General features: G+C 36.5%; 1 protein-coding gene across 5 annotated transcripts in view; it reads right to left on the reverse strand.

Annotated features, from left to right (window-relative positions):
• Positions 1-3,815: 3,815 nt before the first annotated feature.
• The window catches only part of LOC121729368 (innexin shaking-B), a 73,375-nt gene continuing 58,209 nt past the window's right edge, over positions 3,816-18,981 (reverse strand). For all 5 annotated transcript variants that reach the window (XM_042117852.1, XM_042117851.1, XM_042117850.1 and 2 more), the window contains 3 exons: positions 10,679-10,898; positions 8,088-8,211; positions 3,816-6,551 (listed from right to left, as the gene is read on the reverse strand). In XM_042117852.1, coding sequence (XP_041973786.1) covers positions 6,146-6,551; positions 8,088-8,211; positions 10,679-10,898 — 750 coding nt within the window. In that variant the 3' untranslated portion in view covers positions 3,816-6,145. The remainder of the gene's footprint in view (positions 6,552-8,087; positions 8,212-10,678; positions 10,899-18,981) is intronic.

The following is an 18,981-nucleotide window of genomic DNA, read 5'->3' on the forward strand; positions in this document are numbered from 1 at the left end:
CACTTTGGAAAAGGATGTGATAGACAAACAGACAGACATATTAACTACGCATTTGCGTAAATGTGTAATTATTAAGGGGGCGACTAACCCTAAAGTGTCGATTTTATCATTCATTTTTATACTTGAAAATAAGCCCCGAATTGTTTCATTTTCTAAAATTAGATACTACATTATATTTCCGAGAATTCGATCTGAGCAAAAACACGATATCTTAAAATTTTCTCGATAGAAAAAAATCACAAAGATGCATCTAATTTTCACGAATTTTTCATTTATTGCCATAACCGTGCATTGAACTAAGTTAATATTTTAACACATTGTATAAAATTATATCATTGAGAGATCGACCTAGCGGATTTTTAAAATGTTGTATATTTATCGAGTTATTGAGAAAAAACTAATTTGGCGATGAATCCGCGTCGTTCTTTTTCACCCGGCATATAAAAAACGGGCGTGAGTGTGAAAAGAGGAGGACGATGTTTGATTTTTGCGGTTAGTCGCCCTCTTAATACGACGTACTTAGGTATTTATGCGTACATTCCTGTATGTTTCATGTGATAAGTCCAAAGTCTGAAGCCTGACATTTCAACTAAACTTGGAAGACTAGGATTTGGCCACACTTTAGGTATAGGTAGGTAATAGGTAGCTACTTGCCGGACGTCAGTGGCCTACGGGTATACACTTCTATTCTTCTATCGTTTGTTGCTTGAAGTTCTTCAAACTTCGGTTAAGTAATAAGTTATTCGTAAAAGTAGGACATTTTCGACTTCAGTTTTTGCAGCATTAACTATTTAATAAGTATTGTTAAAATATGTCCTATAGCTGCCATTGTCATCAGACCATTAGGAAGTATTATTGTATATTGAAGAATGTATGTATGTATGTATTAATTTTTAGTCGGTAGGGTCTGTAGATATACATATTATAAGTAGGTCCTGTATCGCGGTGGCCAAGCGTGGCGGCTGGGTTGGCACGCCGCGTCGCATGAATCTATTATTTTTATATTGGCAGCACTGCCAAAATAAAATTTCATATTTATTGCGTACTGCGTGCTCCTTCCGGCCGTATTTTACTAATTCAGAAGCCTTCGGAGAAATAATTGTTATTGTTCTAACGTGTGCTCGGGAGGGAGCAAAATAAGAGATGTAACTCATGCATTCGTTAGCAATAATTACTTTAAGCAAAAGAAACCATTAAATGCAATTTTAGTAAAGGTTAACTATACTTTTGACACGACAGCGAAGTTAGATATGTTTGGAAGGTTTGATTTTTTTAAGTTAGAAATATAATTGTTGACCTCTAACTTAGTAACTTCATTCTCGAAACTGTCGAGTTTATTTTGACTTTAACTTTTAGTAAGTTTTTTAACTTTTAGTAAGTTTTTTAACTTTTAGTAAGTTTTTTAACTTTTAGTAAGTTTTTTAACTTTTAGTAAGTTACTTATTTGCTGCGAGTGTCCATGGGCGACGGAAGTTGCTTTCCATCAGGTGACCCATTTGCACATTTGCCCCCTTAATTCATAAAAAAAAAAACTTTTGCATGATTCAATAATCATGAGGACATACCTTAGATACGAGTACATACTATAATAATTATTATAACGGACGATCTTCGATCTACAACTGTAGGTAGATGAACAAAATAATACATGGGTGAATTTCCCAAACGGCTTTTTTTTTGTCTTCGTTGAAATTACTATTAAAGAAAGGGAATATTGTTGTAAATTATTTGTTTTACTATTTTACTCCTTTAACTCGGTATCGATAATAATTTTAGCTGTACCGCAAAGTTTATCTTTAAATATATAAAATTCTTGTGTCACAATATTAAACTACCTTACTCCTCCGAAACGGCTTTACTGATTTTTACCAAATTTTATATGCATATTCAGCAGGTCTGAGAATTGGCTACTGGCTATACTTTTTCTATTGATTAGTATTTAGTGCATTTGTTGAATTAATAATACTTAGTAAATTATTACAACTCGAGACTGACGGCGACCATTGTTTGTGCGATAGGATAGCAATGGATCATAAATAATACAGATATATATATCAATGGATGTTGCCATGGTGCTATACTTATTTTGTCACTTCAATAAAATAATATGGGCGAAATACTTTATATGGCAAAACAATGTTTGCCGGGACAGCTAGTTATTTATAATATTATGAGATCATGATATGATCCTTAAATCATTAGCACTCTATTATAAGAGTTCTGTTAGAGAAGTAATAAACTATGAATTCTAGGTAGAGCGTAGACTTAGTAGACGGTTTTTCCTAGGACTTTAGCCTCCTACTGATTTTCTTTTTGATTATCTATTAGAGATTTGTATTTTTTGTAGCTCTCTGTAAAGTCTGCATTTGATAGAATAGAGTATATTATGTTGGTAAATACTTTAGTAGAATTCTAAATTCAGTTTCTATTCATGGACGTAAAATTTTTACGTCCGTGTTTCTATTATAATTGACATAGGAGTGATTCAATATAAACGGCAAAGGTTAGCACACTTTGAAGTGTACATAGAGCAGTATAAATGTATCCGCACTTTGCTTTTAGCTGAGTGCAATTTTGTGGCAATTCCAAAACAAAGAATTAAGAGGAAGTCGTATTTTACCACGTTAACGTCTCTATTAGTTTGTATTTAACCTTATTATTTGTTATTGCCGCCTACAATGCAATATTATTGGATGATTACATAAAAATAATGCATCCGCTGCTACTAAATATTTCAAATAATTTTGTAGCTAATTTTATGGACCCCGCGACATTGTAATTACAACTCTGGCTGTTACAAAATAGAGTTGAATCTTGCTAGTGTGTTTGCTAGCATTTAGGAATGTGTCGTTTTCTGATATTGAGATGTGTCATGTGACTCGAACGAGGTTAATCTTTGATCATATCGATGCTTTGATCCATGAAAATAGTTGGTACCTACACGACGCCGACGATCGGGCGATCGACGCTTGCATACTGCTCATCTAGAAGAATTTCATTTTAATGCAAAAATTACTTCATTCAAACATTGTATGTTTTCTTTTAAATCTTTCATGTTACCCCATACATGGTGTATAATTTTTTGCAATCTTATCATAGTTTTGATCTAAAATAAGTAGAGTATTGTTCCGGCAATAATATTCGTAAGTCGTAACTAGTCGTTACGTTTCCAAATATTTATTGTTCATAATTATTATTTTATTATAATTATAACAAATACTTCCATACTTAATGTTATAAATGCAAAAGTGTGTCTGTCTGTTACCTCTTCACGCCCAAACCACTAACCCGATTTTGCTGAAACTTGGTATGGAGATACTTTGAGTTCCGGTAGCCTGTAGATGTGGTGATAAACTAAAGGTGCCGTTCTGATCTTCACCGCGGCTAACCGCAACTGACACAAAATCAAATATAATGCCACTTTGTGACTTAGACTATAGTCCTAAAAATTCAAATAAAATACTACTTTATGACATAGATGTCCTAAAGTGGCATTTCAATTGATTTTTGTCTCGCGACTCGCGGCTAGTCGCGGTAAAGGACGGTACATTCAGTTTATCTCCACAGCTTAATCTATACTTTCGTATTTCTACTGTGGCCATGCCAGGGCTACAGGGAAGGATATGGGATTCTTTTTTCCCAAAAAAATGTACGGTTCCCGCGCGATGAACGAATTTTGGTGCAACGGAGTTGCGGGCGTCATTTAGTATTTTATATAAACTTACATATTAGTTCTAAATCGTTATGTTTATTGCTCCTATATATTTTAAAGTCACTAGAAATTTTGTGAAAATGGTTTTAAATAAAATGACAAATATTTAGAATGTTTTATTCGTTAACCGTTTCGGCAACTTCCCCCTTACAGTGGCCCTCTATGTATTACTTTGGCACATTTTTTGGCATTCCTTATATTCTCTACAATTAACAATACTGATTATCCAGCTTTAGACTTATCTGCTTTCGACCGGGCAATTAATGCAAACAAAACTCAAGAGGAATGATAGAAAACTAATTTAATATCGTAGTCGGTTAAAAAGTTGATATCTATAGAACTGAACCCGAATGGCCGCATTTAGAGAGATTTGATGACTAGGTATGTACTTTAATTGAGTGTGGGTTTTGATGTAAAGTAAAAGCTTCTTACATTATCTCCCAAATTCTTCGTTAAATTAAAGTTAATCATTAAACGTCTCTAAGTGCAACCGTAAGATAATATAGATTGACTTCGGACAAGAGCTTGTAACTTTCCGATTTTAAATCGAAAGAAATTTTTTTCTAAGCCCGCCATGATTTTGCAATTTCTTTGTACCACTTCGTCGTGTGTGGTATTCTGTTTATAGTTTGTAGAGAAATGTAAAACACATTTAATAACTTTACTCTTTGTAAATAAAACTTTATTGAAATTGGTTTTGTTCACATTGATTGCATATTAGTGACTAGATACATGTTCTATGTTAGTGAGCCCCACGTTATTATTCAGTTTGTCCGTGGGGCCCCTTCAACAAATAATATTGCTATACCAGTATAAAGATCTTCTAGTATAAGGTTCATAACATTTTTGTAAAGTGTTATCTGTGAACTTATCGAATTTATCTTTTACGTCATTTACATCATCCGTAGTAACCTTTGGACTAGCTGATCTCCATACGTTCTGAATACAATCTGAAACTCGCACTTTACCAGCACTAATAATTTTGATGACGTCACGTCATCGAATTTTGGAAGCACTCCGATTGTATTGAACACAATATTAAGCAATTATAGTAAATTAAACACCAATTTCTCTAATGACACCCAATATACCCTTTACGTTGGTAACCTCATCGTTTATAATCTACAAAGAACACAAATCTTTCTCAGATTTAACATCATCTAACACGGCATCGTATTAGTAATGAGTATCTTTGTTACCCTCGTGTCAGGTCACATCGAGATGCAGCGCTGTTTTTTTAATAGCATTGAAAGTATACATCTATTTAGCAAACAATAAAATACATGTTTCATTACCAGAGTTTCAAATTGGATTTACACTACGCGGCACTTCTCTTGCAACAAAACATGTAACGTTTTGTGTAGCGGATAAAGTTTGTTTGGTGATAATAACTGGCTCACGAAATTCAGCGCCGTTTCGCATCTCGGTGTGAGCTAACCTCCATCCCCGCTTTCCTGAAGTTAGTGTTCATCTGCACGTCATTCAATTGACCCAAGAACTAACTTCAGGCAAGCTAATACATGATACGAAATGTATAATCGTGAATTGACATTTATAATTAATCATATTATAGACAAAAGAAAATGCATACGAACATTTGGAATTATATTATGAATAATATTTACAATCATTACAATAAAATCAATAAATGAACACAAGTCGTAACAATGTAACATTATAATCGAAGTCAGATAATATTTTATATCTACAGTTGTATTTATTTCTTCGTTTCTATATTTTAACGTAAAATGTCTTTTGGCGCGCAAAAGTTGAATACGTCAACGAGTACGACATTTTTGTGACGATCGTTCGTTAGGTCAACAATTATTATTTCTATTCCAATTATAATCACTAACTCTACATTAATTATTCCATTAATTATTGCTTTAATTTTATAATTGGTCGATCAAACTTTGCAAGTGTGAAATCGTGTAAAAGATAAACAGTGTGCCTTCCGTGTGCTTATCTTCGATTATTTGCTATAGTTTAAAAAAATTAAGCGATCCTGACAAACAATCACTATGAGCAGCGAACTACGAGTTAAAAATACCTCTAAAAGTTGAACACTAGTTATTCTAACGGGATAGCCGTCGCGATGACTTCTCTTAGGCTTTCGATAGGATTCATCCTGAGATCACGTTCTTAACTATTAAGTACAATATATTATTGCGTATTTAGAATTGCACTGTAACCATTGTGAGTACCGTTCCACGAGTCTTTAACAACTATAATACACTGTAGTACAGTCCGACGCGGGCGAGGCGAGGCGTGCCCTAGGGCGCCACGCTCGGGCCCGACTTTTACTATACACATAACGAAGATATTGTTCCCTTGAGAGTTGCGAGACTCGGTTCCAGCGCTTCAGACGGGCGGGTCCATATCGCGCTGCAACGACGTCAGTCAAGTGTGGAACACCCACCCCGGGATCGGAGGTCACGCGTCCGGGACGCCGTGAATGTGGTGTTGGTAGTTGTGGTTCAGCTTGTTCGCGAACTCGTGCATGATGTCCCGGAAGATGACCGAGTCGAGGTTCTCCCCGAGGATGTACAGGAGATACCAGTCGCCCATCTTGCTGCGCCGAACGATCGTGTCGACGTTGTCCCGCCGCACGAGTCGGAAGCGCATGCGCATCATATACACGCGCATGCGCGGGGAGAAGATGATGATGACCCGGTAGACCAGCGTGATGAACGTGAGGAACCCGAGGATCACGAACCAGAACCACAAGAACACGTAGATCTTCTCGTTGACGACGTTCAGGGGCAGGATGCAGAGCGCGTCGTGCCGCTCCACCTCGCCCGAGGACCCGAACTTATTGAACAAAGTGCACTTGACCATCCTGCAACAAAACAATTAAAAAAAATAATATTACCTATGGACATTACCAGTACAAGGAATTAAAATAAGCGTGTATAAAATTATTTATTGTTTTTTTAACTTTGATAATAATTAGAGGAATAATAATCGATCGAATTGTATAGAAATTTTTTCATTTCCACAGTAGACTTAGTGTAGTAATCGCTGTTTGACCAAACGTAGTCTAGATTATAGATTACTATTAATCACAGGTTAAATATGTGCTGTTAATTAGTCTCGCACAACTCAGTGCCAGATCAGATGCATCATTAATTCAATCACTAAATAACTCATCAACGTAGAATCACAGAAGTAACTGGTAGTGCTGATTTATCCCAAATGCCAAAAATATGAAATGATATACTTGGAAGCTTTTGAGGCTTTTAGCACGGGAGCCCAAGAACATTTTTTTTATTACTATCAAGCAAATTTTTGTGAGTAGCTTCGTTTTGATAACACGAACAATATTTTTATCTTGGAAAAATCTTGAAAGTGGTAGCTAACAGAAATATAAAGGATTTCATACTTTGTTTTGATGGTCCAATAATATGGATTGTTCGATTTGTAGGACAATGTTACTCTTAAATTATATAACTATTAAACATGAAAAATGGAACCCTATCCATTTTAGGATTCAGTAGTCAACCAAGTTTTGTTGATTACGGAACCCTATAACGGAACCCTAACGAGCTGATTTTTTTGTATTTTGATAGGTTATTAGTTATAAAATTTAAGATTAATATTGTCCTATAAATAAAGCAGTTCATATTTTAGGACCATCAATTCAAAGTATGAAATCCTCTCTATCTCTGTTAGCTACCACTTTCGAGATTTTTCGCAAACAAAAATGTTGTTCGTCTTATCAAAATTAAGCTACTCACAAAAAGTTTGCTTGATAGATAAAAAATATATATTTGTTCTAGGGCTCCCGTACTATTTTGTTTTCTTCTAAATTTGGAGTATGTATGTATTTAAAGTATTTATAGGCAAGAACTCTCTAGTGTAGCTGCTGCTCGCTATAGTAGGTGTGTATACGTGTCTCTCTTTCTCTCTCTCTCTCCCTCTATTGTCAATGTATATGCCTTTACAATAAAATCCCAGAAAACGTTAAAAATATTTCCATAAATAAATTTAAAAAAACTAGTCAAAGAACGTTTGTGTCCCAAAGCCTATTATAATTTATAAGGTCAATGATTTCATAAACGATGGCACATCTTGGTAGTAGGATGGCTGCTTACAAGGCTACTTCAAAATTATTGTATGACTTACAATTATTATGTATGTATGTTGACAACTTGACATTGTATAATTTTAAGTTTTTATCTCGCTTTTTTTTGGTAAAAAAGTGGCCCCCCCTGCGAGTTTCTTACGCCGGTTCTTCTCGCCGGGTTAGTTCCCGAACCGGTGGTAGGCATCATGTAGACTTTCAGAAAATATTTGCAAAAATTTATTCTGAATAAAAATTTTGAGTTTTAGTTTATTTCTCTGTGTATGTAAGTGTGTGTGTGTGTGTGTGTACCTGGGGAATATGTAGATCATGGGGTCGATGCGGTCCTCCTGGTCGGACTCCATGTACGCGATCACGTCCAGCCCGAACGTCATGAACTCGCCATCGAAGAACCGGTTCATCAGGAACATTTGCCCTGGGGAGAGAGAAATCAGTCATAGAAATATATAATCAAAGAACGTAAGAAGGTCGGCTCAGATCACTTTGAGCTATTAAGATTCGCATACGTTTCCACCTAACACGTAAGCATCCATTTCAATTCAAATTCTTTATTAAACACACATAATAATATACAATAGTATAAACTAGGCATCGTACATCACGTCGTCTAATCCCAAGCTTAGTAAAAACTTGTGTTATGGCAATCAGACAACGGATGCTATTAAGAAAAGATTATTTATAATTCCTCCACCAATGAGGTTAAATGAGGAATCAAAGTTAATATTTAGGGTGGTTGGTAGGGTGGGCGTAGTTATAGTTAAGGTTAAGGTTATCGTCAAATATGGCGTCCATTATGGACTTTTACTTGGAATTTGACAGTTCATTTGACATTTTGTTATGGTTAAAGTTAAAGTAAGCTGTTGTAACCCACCCTTACAATAGAAAGTTCCTACCTACTTTCGCTGTTGCTCTAAGATTGTAGAGAAATCGTAAGCAAAGTTTACGATTTGTCTACAGTCTACGAGAAACAAAACGCAGAACTTATAGATTGTGTATTGATAAAACATACGCGTGTCCGCGTGTCCCTGATATAATATTCCGCGCGGGGCCTCCCGCACTCTAATAACAACAGCCGACACCAAAATACGGCCCGCCTCAAACCGCCACGACAGCGATTATTGAAAATATTTAAAATATTACCGTGCCGCCGATGGAAATATTTGTGGCTGTATTTTTGGGTGAGGAATAAACTAATAGTGATAGTTTAGACGTAGTTTCATAACGTCAAATGTAAGAGAAAAAGAGTTAAATAACTTAAAAACCGGCCAAGTGCGAGTCGGACCCGCGCACGAAGGGGTTTTTATTTTCATTTTAATATTATTATTAAATATTAAAGCACACATAATATAATAAAGGGCTTTGTGAAAAATTCAAGTACCTACCTGTTGCCATTATTGAAAGGCCAAACAAATCATATTTGTTGTATGGGAGCCCCCTTTTTTATTATTATTTTAATTTTATTTTGATTATAGTATTTGTTGTTATAGCGGCAACAGAAATACACAATCTGTGAAAATGTCAGAAGTTATTATGAGAAGTTATTATATAAGAGCTATAGCGGTTCTCGAGATACAGCCTGGAGACAGATAGACAGACGGACAGGCATCGAAGTCTTAGTAAAAGGGTCCCGTTTTTACCTATTGGGTATGGAGAAGAGAGCGTATTCCCTCTTAAAAGGCCGGCAACGCACCTGCAGCTCTTCTGATGTTGCGAGTGTCCATGGGCGACGGTAGTTGCTTACCATCAGATGACCCGTTTGCTCGTTTGCCCCCTTATTTTATATTTAAAAAAAAACGGAACCTTAAAAAGTAAGTTATTGAAATTGTCTAATCTGTTGTAGACCTCGCTACGGCGTAGCGCGTAGGCCGTAGAGCTTGCTACGAATAAGTTTTAACTTAAATACTTTTGTTTAAATTAGCGTTATGTTATGTTGCTCACGATACTGAATATTTATAGAAGAATAGTATAGTCTGGCCCCTTAGCCAAGACCTTTTCTTTATTGCTTCTTTATAGAATCGCTGATCAAAATGTATGGAATAATAAGAGTTCGTTAATATTATGACGTTCGACTCGTCTAATGTCAATTCCATACATTTTGATCGACGATTCTATAAAGAAGTGATAAAGAAAAAGTCTTGGCTACAGGCTCTGGCGTTATTTTAGTATGAGGATATGTAAGACGCGCGATACGGTCAGTTTTACGAGCGCTATCGCTAACTGCGGCATCTGCGAGCGCTGCCCAGACCGCCGTAAATGCCGATATCATATTCCATTAAATCCCACCAATAATACGAGTAGTGATCAGTTTTATCCGACTGTGTTAAGGAGGGTTATGTTTTTATGTATGTTGTATAATTTATTTGGTAGCCTTAAGCTATATACAGGAGCTTGAGATGTACCTTAGATTCGTCTTAGACATTGGATCTAGTCAAACCAATTTTGCTATTACTCTAAACTTGGGTTCGGAATATTTCATTTGTAATGTTTTTGTTTTTAGCTTTACATCGCGTCCAATACAGTTTCCCATTAAACAATTTAATCGTAATTTTATAGCTTATAATCCAGAGCTCACTTACTACTATATTCTGCAAAATGAAATGTAAAGCTTTGGAACACCATCCACCTTTTGGGGCCTGTTAACACGATAGTCGAAATATCGAGATATGTTTAGAAAGCAAGTTTTTTTTTTTTTTTTTTTTTTTTATCTCCACAGGCCTAGATGGCCCGTGCCCTGATTAAAATTCTTTTAATATTAATATATTTTCTTTTTATACTATCGTTTTGCGTCGGATTACATTATCGGATTACATTATTCGCCCTGAAGGGGCTCTATGTGTCGTTACTCGTTAGATTGCAAGGTTAGGTTAGGTTAGGTAACGTACCTATAACATTGATAAGAGCGAGTCCCTCGCACAGGTAGTACCGGTAGGCCCACCAGTTGTGGTACCGCAGGTTCTCCCAAAGATAGTCCAGGATGAGCTTCTTCTTGGTCTTCTTCTCTATCTCCGTGCACACCCCCACGTCCAGGTCCATCATCAGCGCCCGGATCTTGCCCCCCTCCCACGACTTCCACAGCCAGCGCGGCGCGTAGAACAACATTGCCTGGAACAAAACGTGAGCGATTATGGTTTTGTGCGATGCTTTTGTACTTGATATTGTATTGGGTCTCCTCCCACTAGAATCAAATGTGACAATGACTTAGCATGGTCACCACAGAAGCGTTTCTTTCTACGGAAGAATACTTTAGACAAAGTGACAGATTGAAAAAAGGAAATCCGCAATTTTATCACTAAAATCTATGTCAGTATGTCGATTGTTTTCCGTTTCAAATGTTGTTATGCTGAACTTGCAGGGCCCTAGGCCTGTATCTAAGGCGTTTTCTTTATCGGTTCTTTATATAGTCACCGATCAAAATGTATGGAATTGATATTAGACGGGTCGAACGTCAACGTCATATTAACGAACGCTTATGTCGATTCCATGCATTTTGATCGGCTATTCTATAAAGAAGCGATAAAAAAAGTCTTGGCTAAAGGATCTGATTTACGTTACGCAATTCGACACGGATTCTGAGACTTCATCAAATGAGCGCTCGCCGCGCTAGGCATTGACCAATGACCGCACGGTAAAGTTTTAGAATCCGAGTCTAAAATCGTAAATCACCCTGAAGTTTAAAGTCCTTCCCCCCTTAAAAGGTCATGTGCTGTGCGTGTTGCTTTAGTCATCTGCCAAAGAATTTTAAATTGTATCTCCAGATTAAGCTCATTTTTTTTTTTATGAAATAAGGGGGCAAACGAGCAAACGGGTCACCTGATGGAAAGCAACTTCCGTCGCCCATGGACACTCGCAGCATCAGAAGAGCTGCAGGTGCGTTGCCGGCCTTTTAAGAGGGAATAGGGTAATAGGGGAGGGTAGGGATGGAAAGGGAAGGGTTATAGGGGAGGATAGGGAAGGGAATTGGGCCTCCGGTAAACTCACTCACTCGGCGAAACACAGCGCAAGCGCTGTTTCACGCCGGTTTTCTGTGAGAACGTGGTATTTCTCCGGTCGAGCCGGCCCATTCGTGCCGAAGCATGGCTCTCCCACGTATAATAATTTACGTATAAGCGATACTTACATGTGAAACTAGCCGACCCGGCAAACGATTTTGCCATATAAATTATTTGTAATATCAATATAAAAAGTAGATAAAAAGCTATTCTCAGGCCTACCGAATGTACATACAAAATTTCATTAAAATCGATTGAGCCGGTTTAGAGGAGTTCGCGCATAAACACAGTGACACGAGAATTTTATATATTAGATTAATTAAAACTATCTGCATAAGATAGATGATACACTCGAGTATAACAGATGAGAGCCGAACATCTCCACTGTCAGTGTGCAGGGTCCATAAATCTAGTGCATATCGTAATTAGCGAGCCTTATATAACCACCACGCACCACCGCAGCCGAAAACTTGGATACTAATATAATAATAACTCCCACACCAATTTCGGTGACGGTGGCCGGTTTCATTGAAACTAGGCGTAATTTTATAGTGCCCAAGTGTGTGCGGAGTACACAAGAGCACTCTCTATTCCTTTTTCTCTCAAAACCCAGTGGGACGGAAGACCGACACGACTGGCGAGAGATCAGGCGCAAGAACGACTTTTTACATGCCCATCCGACGCATGGATCATCTTATTTGTCAGACAATCAGATAATCAGCCTGCATTGTTCTAATTAAACTTGGAAATAACGTGTTTCTAACACGGAAATTGAACCCACGACCTCCGAGTCAAGAGCCACGCTCCTAGCCACTGGACCACGGAGGCGAGGATACTAATATAGTGTACAATTAGGAGCCTTATATTTTGTTTTAAATATCACAAGCTCAAGTTGTAAGGACGTCGTATACTAATTAAATTAAATTAAGCGACTTCCATCTAATTCTTTATATGCACAATAAAAAAAAATGCAAAAGAGTGAACAGTGGAGTAAAAAATATATATTTAGTTTGTTATAAATTTAGCAATATTCCGCGAAATAAATTATATATTTCGCGGAATATTGCTAAAAATAATAATAAACTAAATTAGGCGTTACCCGCAATATATTTTAAATATTCTATCTGAAAAACGTATGCATATTGCATATTTCAGGTCTAGACGTAGGTCGCATTATTTCAAGTAAGATACTCAAACTATCTTATAGTTTTTAACTTTCGAGTCTCCTTTAAGTTTAAGATACGGTTTGAGTCTGTTTATTATGCTGATATAGGAGATAGGTACTTTTGTAAGTTTTGTAGTAAATTATGAATAAATTTAAATAACTACTTAATACAGTTTTCTAATAAAGTAAGATTTGTATGAAAACTTGTCATACATAATTACGATTATAATAGTCCTATTTTATTAATTATACTGTAACTATTTTTAATTGTATTTTATTTCATTTTGTTTCTAATTTCGAGGAATATTGGTAGAGATAATATTTTACAAAGTTGTTTGCTACGGACTTCCGCAAAGTAGCGCTTAATGTTTCAAATAACAAATAATTTTAATTAGATATGCGAGTAAATTTTGAACGTAGGTTAAGTACGTAAATACTTGCGCTTTATTCGCTTTATTAGTTATTATATAGTTTTGCCTCGGTGTTATTTAACGGATTACAACAATATTGCGTCGAAAAATATATCTCCATCGGTGTGAGCACGGGGCATATTTATTAAAATTGGCCCGGTACGTGTTGACAAACGCGGCCGACGCCGTAAAACTGTTTTATGGAGGCTGCCGACGCCGCGCCACGCACTTAATGTCTCCATCCGTTCTGGCGACGATACCGGTGATGCCGCTACTGGCCGACAGATGGCGTTGTTACATAATTACAACACTTTTTTAAAATAAAATGCAGATAAAATACACATAACATGTCTTTAATATTTTGATCTCTTACTTATTATTAGAAAACCACGTGGGAGAGCCATGCTTCGGCACGAATGGGCCGGCTCGACCGGAGAAATACCACGTTCTCACAGAAAACCGGCGTGAAACAGCGCTTGCGCTGTGTTTCGCCGAGTGAGTGAGTTTGCCGGAGGCCTAATCCCCTACCCTTTTTCCTTCCCTACCCTCTCCTATTTCCTTCCCTACCCTCCCCTATTCCCTTCACTGCAACCCTATTACCCTGTTCCCTCTTAAAAGGCCGGCAACGCACCTGCAGCTCTTCTGGTGCTGCAAGTGTCCATGGGCGACGAAAGTTGCTTTCTATCAGGTGACCCGTTTGCTCGTTTGCCCCCATAATTCATTAAAAAAAAAACCGTAGAAGCATCGGGGCTTCGAGTTTCGACGTTCGCTTCGCAGGTAATATGGAAGTCTTTCTGTCTTTCTGGTTTTGTATTTTTCTACCACTAGGGGTCACAGGGTATAGAAGCGCAATCTTCAAAGAAATGCATTAGCCTATCTAGCGAGCATAAACCTTGTATTATTACTTATTAGTTGTTTAATCAGTTTGTAGCTATCGTAACTCTCAACTAAACATTGAAATAATATTTTCGTTGTATAGTTCAGTCATATCGTATAGATTTTCTCGGCAACAAGTGACGGATTCATGCTTCGGTGCCCCCCAATGTGGCGTGAAGATAACTCCTCGTTCCTGGTGGTTTAGTACCTCCTAAGAACGATAAACATACCGGTGCCTAATCTGACTAAAAGATAAAGGGATTCAATAAAACTGATTTTGGTGCGCCTAAATCTGTATCAATATTGTTAATTGTAAATGAGAATGTGTGTATATATCTTCCTGTCAGCTAGGTACATCTTCATTCTTAAAAAGCTAGGCCAATTTTTGGGTATTTGTTTGTTTAGCCCGAGTAGACAGAACTAAAATATAGCCAACTTTAGATTGTGGGATTTTTTTTGGACGTAGTACCTATGCAAGTAGTACAGGTACATATCATAAAGTTAATATACCTAGCAGAATAGAGAAACAAAGGCCTGAGCAAGAGAGATGTCACTATCAGTAACAGTGCGTGGTAAAAAGAGACGTGTGATATATGACAGCAGGCAGCAGCCCTCTTTTTTTGACGTCCAGTCGGCACGTGCCGCACGTTGACAATTTAATCTCATAGAATTCATGTTCAATCATGCTTGTGTCAGTGTATACGTACACATATTTTTACACACAGATGAAACCAATTTCGGTTACGTTTGACAGCTCGAGATTGTTGCTCTATTCCGCTAGGTATATTAACTTTATGGTACATATGCAAAAAGAGCAAGCGCCATTAATCAAAATATTATGACATAAAATTGTTCATATATTTTCAATCAGTCATAAGCGGCTCAGCGATATTGCTAATAAATCGTGTCCAGAAACAACTCGCTTGAAAAGTGCACTCATTAATGTATTCGTAATAATTTATCGCTTGTTTTACGATACGTTCAATAAAATATAATTTATTAAATATCAAAATTTGACCTTTACAAATAATACAGATGTATGTTAACGAGTTAAATGATACAACTCGTACTTGAGTCGCGAGCCATCGCGACGGAGCCAGAGACGTTACCATGGCAACGTCCAAGCAACGTCTGGCGTCTTTAACGTCTCCGCAAAGCGCTGTTTTTCGTTTAAAAATACCGCTTTGCGGTAACGTAGAGGTGACATGGTAACGTCACTATGGCTACGTCGCGATGGCGTCCCGGTGAGTTATGGCACTTAGAGTTTAGTAAAAGTTTATTGTTATCGTAGTATCTTGTAATCGAGGCTTGTGTACAAGCGGTAATTCTATATTTAGGTATATACGTATATGCACTATGCAGTAGGTATAAACTGATACCAGTAGAAAGGCCCTTAAAATTCCCTTTTTGTCAGCTTCACCTGCCACTTACAATTTTAAGATTTTAAGAACATTATCAACTTTCGCCACAGTGATGTTACCACTATGATACAATTTTAATGACCAGAAAATTAACGGTGAATAAAGCGTTTGCACACATCAGTCAATTCAGCTGATGTCCCAGATAAATGAAACTCAACGCCGCATGTCAAAGCTCAACTTATCGACATGCTGTTCTGATTTACTGTGACGCGTGATTATATTTGGAACTGCTAATGCCATATTTGGAAACTAAACTCGAATACCACAACATAAATTCATACAGTAAGGGTAACTCATTTATTTTAAAATCAAAACATAAGTTACAGTGAATTGATATGACATTTTCTATTAATAATACATTTTTATCCCAAATCACGCTAATGTGCTCGCACACAAGCACACGCCTAATTTTGGATCTTAATGTTAAAAATCATTTTCAGGTGAGTAAGAAGAGCCGATCGAGGGCTCGCGGATACCTCTAACAAGATAAGTGATGCATGTTCATTTCTGTCGTAATTTTTTTATACAATTTTTGGTACCTACCCTAAAAATAAAAAAATACGATTAGGTACATTATGCGGGTTTAAAATACACTTATGCAAAAGTGCACTGTACTTTAATTATTTTATTATTAATATCTAGCAACGTAAAGACGCAACTTTGGGCACTTTCCCCAATCACGTATCATTATACAATATACAGTCATAATCATTATTAATACTTTGTGCAAAGTATTCGCTATCGACGCCAACCACTATAACCACTAACGCAGTGGTTAGGCGGCCATATTTCTTCGCAATGGCGGTATAATTACTTTATATTTAACGTCTGGCCGGGCCCCGTGAGCACCGGAAATAATAAAACTACCGCCAGATGAATTATTATACTGTGATTATTATTACACTACACTTTGTTAGCCATAATCATAAAACATTAAAAAGTAAATAATTAGTCATCATATGCTACGAGCACTGACGTAGCTGTTTAGTAATATCAAATATGTGCTAGAGATTTGAGAATTGAGAAAAATGAGTATTCCTTGCTACTACATAGATTAACTCTGTTAAGCATTCATTTTTTGGCAAATAGCAATAACAATAAGTATTGGCACTTTAAGGGCCTGTTTCACCATTTCCTGATAAGATTATCCACCAATTAACTTGACAGATCAAGTATAGAGAATCTGTCAAAAAAGTTGTGAATAGCTTATTAGGCACTTTATCAGAAAGTGGTGAAACATGCCCTAAGAGTTCTTACACCCTACTTTAACCGAGACAATAACTAAATAAATACAATAAGCAATAATTGTTTTAAAATTAACTGCCATGTTATACCTCACCTTATATAACTGCACGTATTTTTTAATGAAGCATAAATCTATAAATAATTTTTTAACGGTAGCAAAATTAATTAAAAAACTGAATTCATCCAAAAGCATTCGGAAAAAAGTCGAGGTCTTTAAAACCTTGCAGGACTTAATCTTATGTGAATAAAATCTCACCACTGTCAGCCGGTCGTTGAATATTCGTCAAAGTCTTATCTAAATTAGCCCAGCAGTTCTCAACTTTCGCATTATAATAATAGCAGGGAATAGAATTGAATTATTACAATCTTCCGAGCGAGCATAGCTAATGCACTAGTGCTAATTGCATTCTGAATTCAGAAGCGCTAAGATTCTGATTCAGACAGTCTTAAAGGTTAAGTAATTAAAGGTCCTGACGCCGGTTTCGATGACGATGATTTCATTGAAACTAGGGTAGCTTCGCAGGAGTGATTTTTTAGTGCCGGTGTATGCGCAATATACATAAGCGATCTCTAAGAATACTCTCTCTTACTTTACTTTAAAGTAAGAGGGAGTATAAAATATATAAAACCGGATTTGTCGGATTAAGAAGTAAGCACACTGAGACGGGCCGTGCCGGGGCTCCATATAAATTGTATGGAGGCGGATTTTTGCGATGAGCCCCAGCACGCTGAGCCCCGGCACGGCCCGTCTCAGTGTGCTCACTCCTTTATAGAGTACTCGACCCTATATTTTTACACATTACAATACAATAAAAATATCATTATTATAAAATAAAAATAAATAAAGTTTTATCTTTAACATTTTATTTTATTTAACATTTTTTGTAACATTTTATTTTATTTTTACCTATTGCTTATATTTATTATTTTATTCACAATATATACTTTTATGTAAAATTTAACTTAATTTTATTTATATACATAAATAATTATTGTTGTATGGGTTTATTGCCTGAATAAAAATGATTATTATTATTGTTATATTATTATTATTTACTACAAATCATTTTCCTAAAGCTAGGTACATATCAGGGAGCTGTAATCATAAGCGTTGCATGCATTGTAGCAAAAAAAAAAAATTAAATTAAATGCCTAATTTAAAGATTGGCCAAAATCATGTTTGTAGGTACCTAAATCCGACAGCATAACACTGGTTAACCAGTGTTATGCTGTCGGATTACAAGGGACGCCGGATTAGCCAGGGGCCGGACTAGCCAGAGTCTACTATAAAGTGCCTTACGTCCACGGTGATCAGATGTCAAAGGTAATAATATAATTTTTTATATTAAAAACGCTTACAATTTGAAAGACATTACAGTTATTACATTACTAGAATAATAAAATAATTAAAAGTTGATTTAGGTTGACGATAGGCAGTTATTATAACCGTGGGTGGAAAGCAATAGATCAGCTGTTTCTGATTTAATCAATCGGGATGATGACAAGGTCAAAGATTAGCGAATTTTGTTAATAAAATAAAGAAATCACGGTAAAAAATAAGTGTTCCCAAAATTTCAGCTTGATAGCATTTGTATTTTTTTTTGTTATGCGCATTATATATTTCAAAGTTGGATATTCAAGTCGATTTTTTTTTCAATTAAATTTCTTAATATTTGTATATAATTCGATAACTTATGCAATTAAAAGCAATTTTTGTTATCAAACCACTTTCATAAACGCAATATTTTATATACTTGTCGAACAAAGTTGTCTCCCGATGCGTACAAACTACGAAAGACTGACGTCATACTTTCGTAGCACTTTGTATGGAGCGTTTCAGACAGGAGCGTTTCAACGATATTTCTATTTTTTAAGTGTCTTTCAATTACCGATTAGAAAAAAAAATAGTCATCATGCCTAATTCACATAATGGCGCATTTTCACTGGTCGATAGGGCCCGCATGCGGGGTGCGGGAGATCATGCCATGACCAATAGGCATGCGCCATTCGTTGTCATAGACTCCCCGTATGCTGTATACCGTACGTGTTAACGACTAATGAAAATGCGCCCTAAGCCGG

This window comes from Aricia agestis, chromosome 8, assembly GCF_905147365.1.
Source record: "Aricia agestis chromosome 8, ilAriAges1.1, whole genome shotgun sequence".
In the NCBI taxonomy this organism is placed as follows: Eukaryota; Metazoa; Arthropoda; class Insecta; order Lepidoptera; family Lycaenidae; genus Aricia; species Aricia agestis.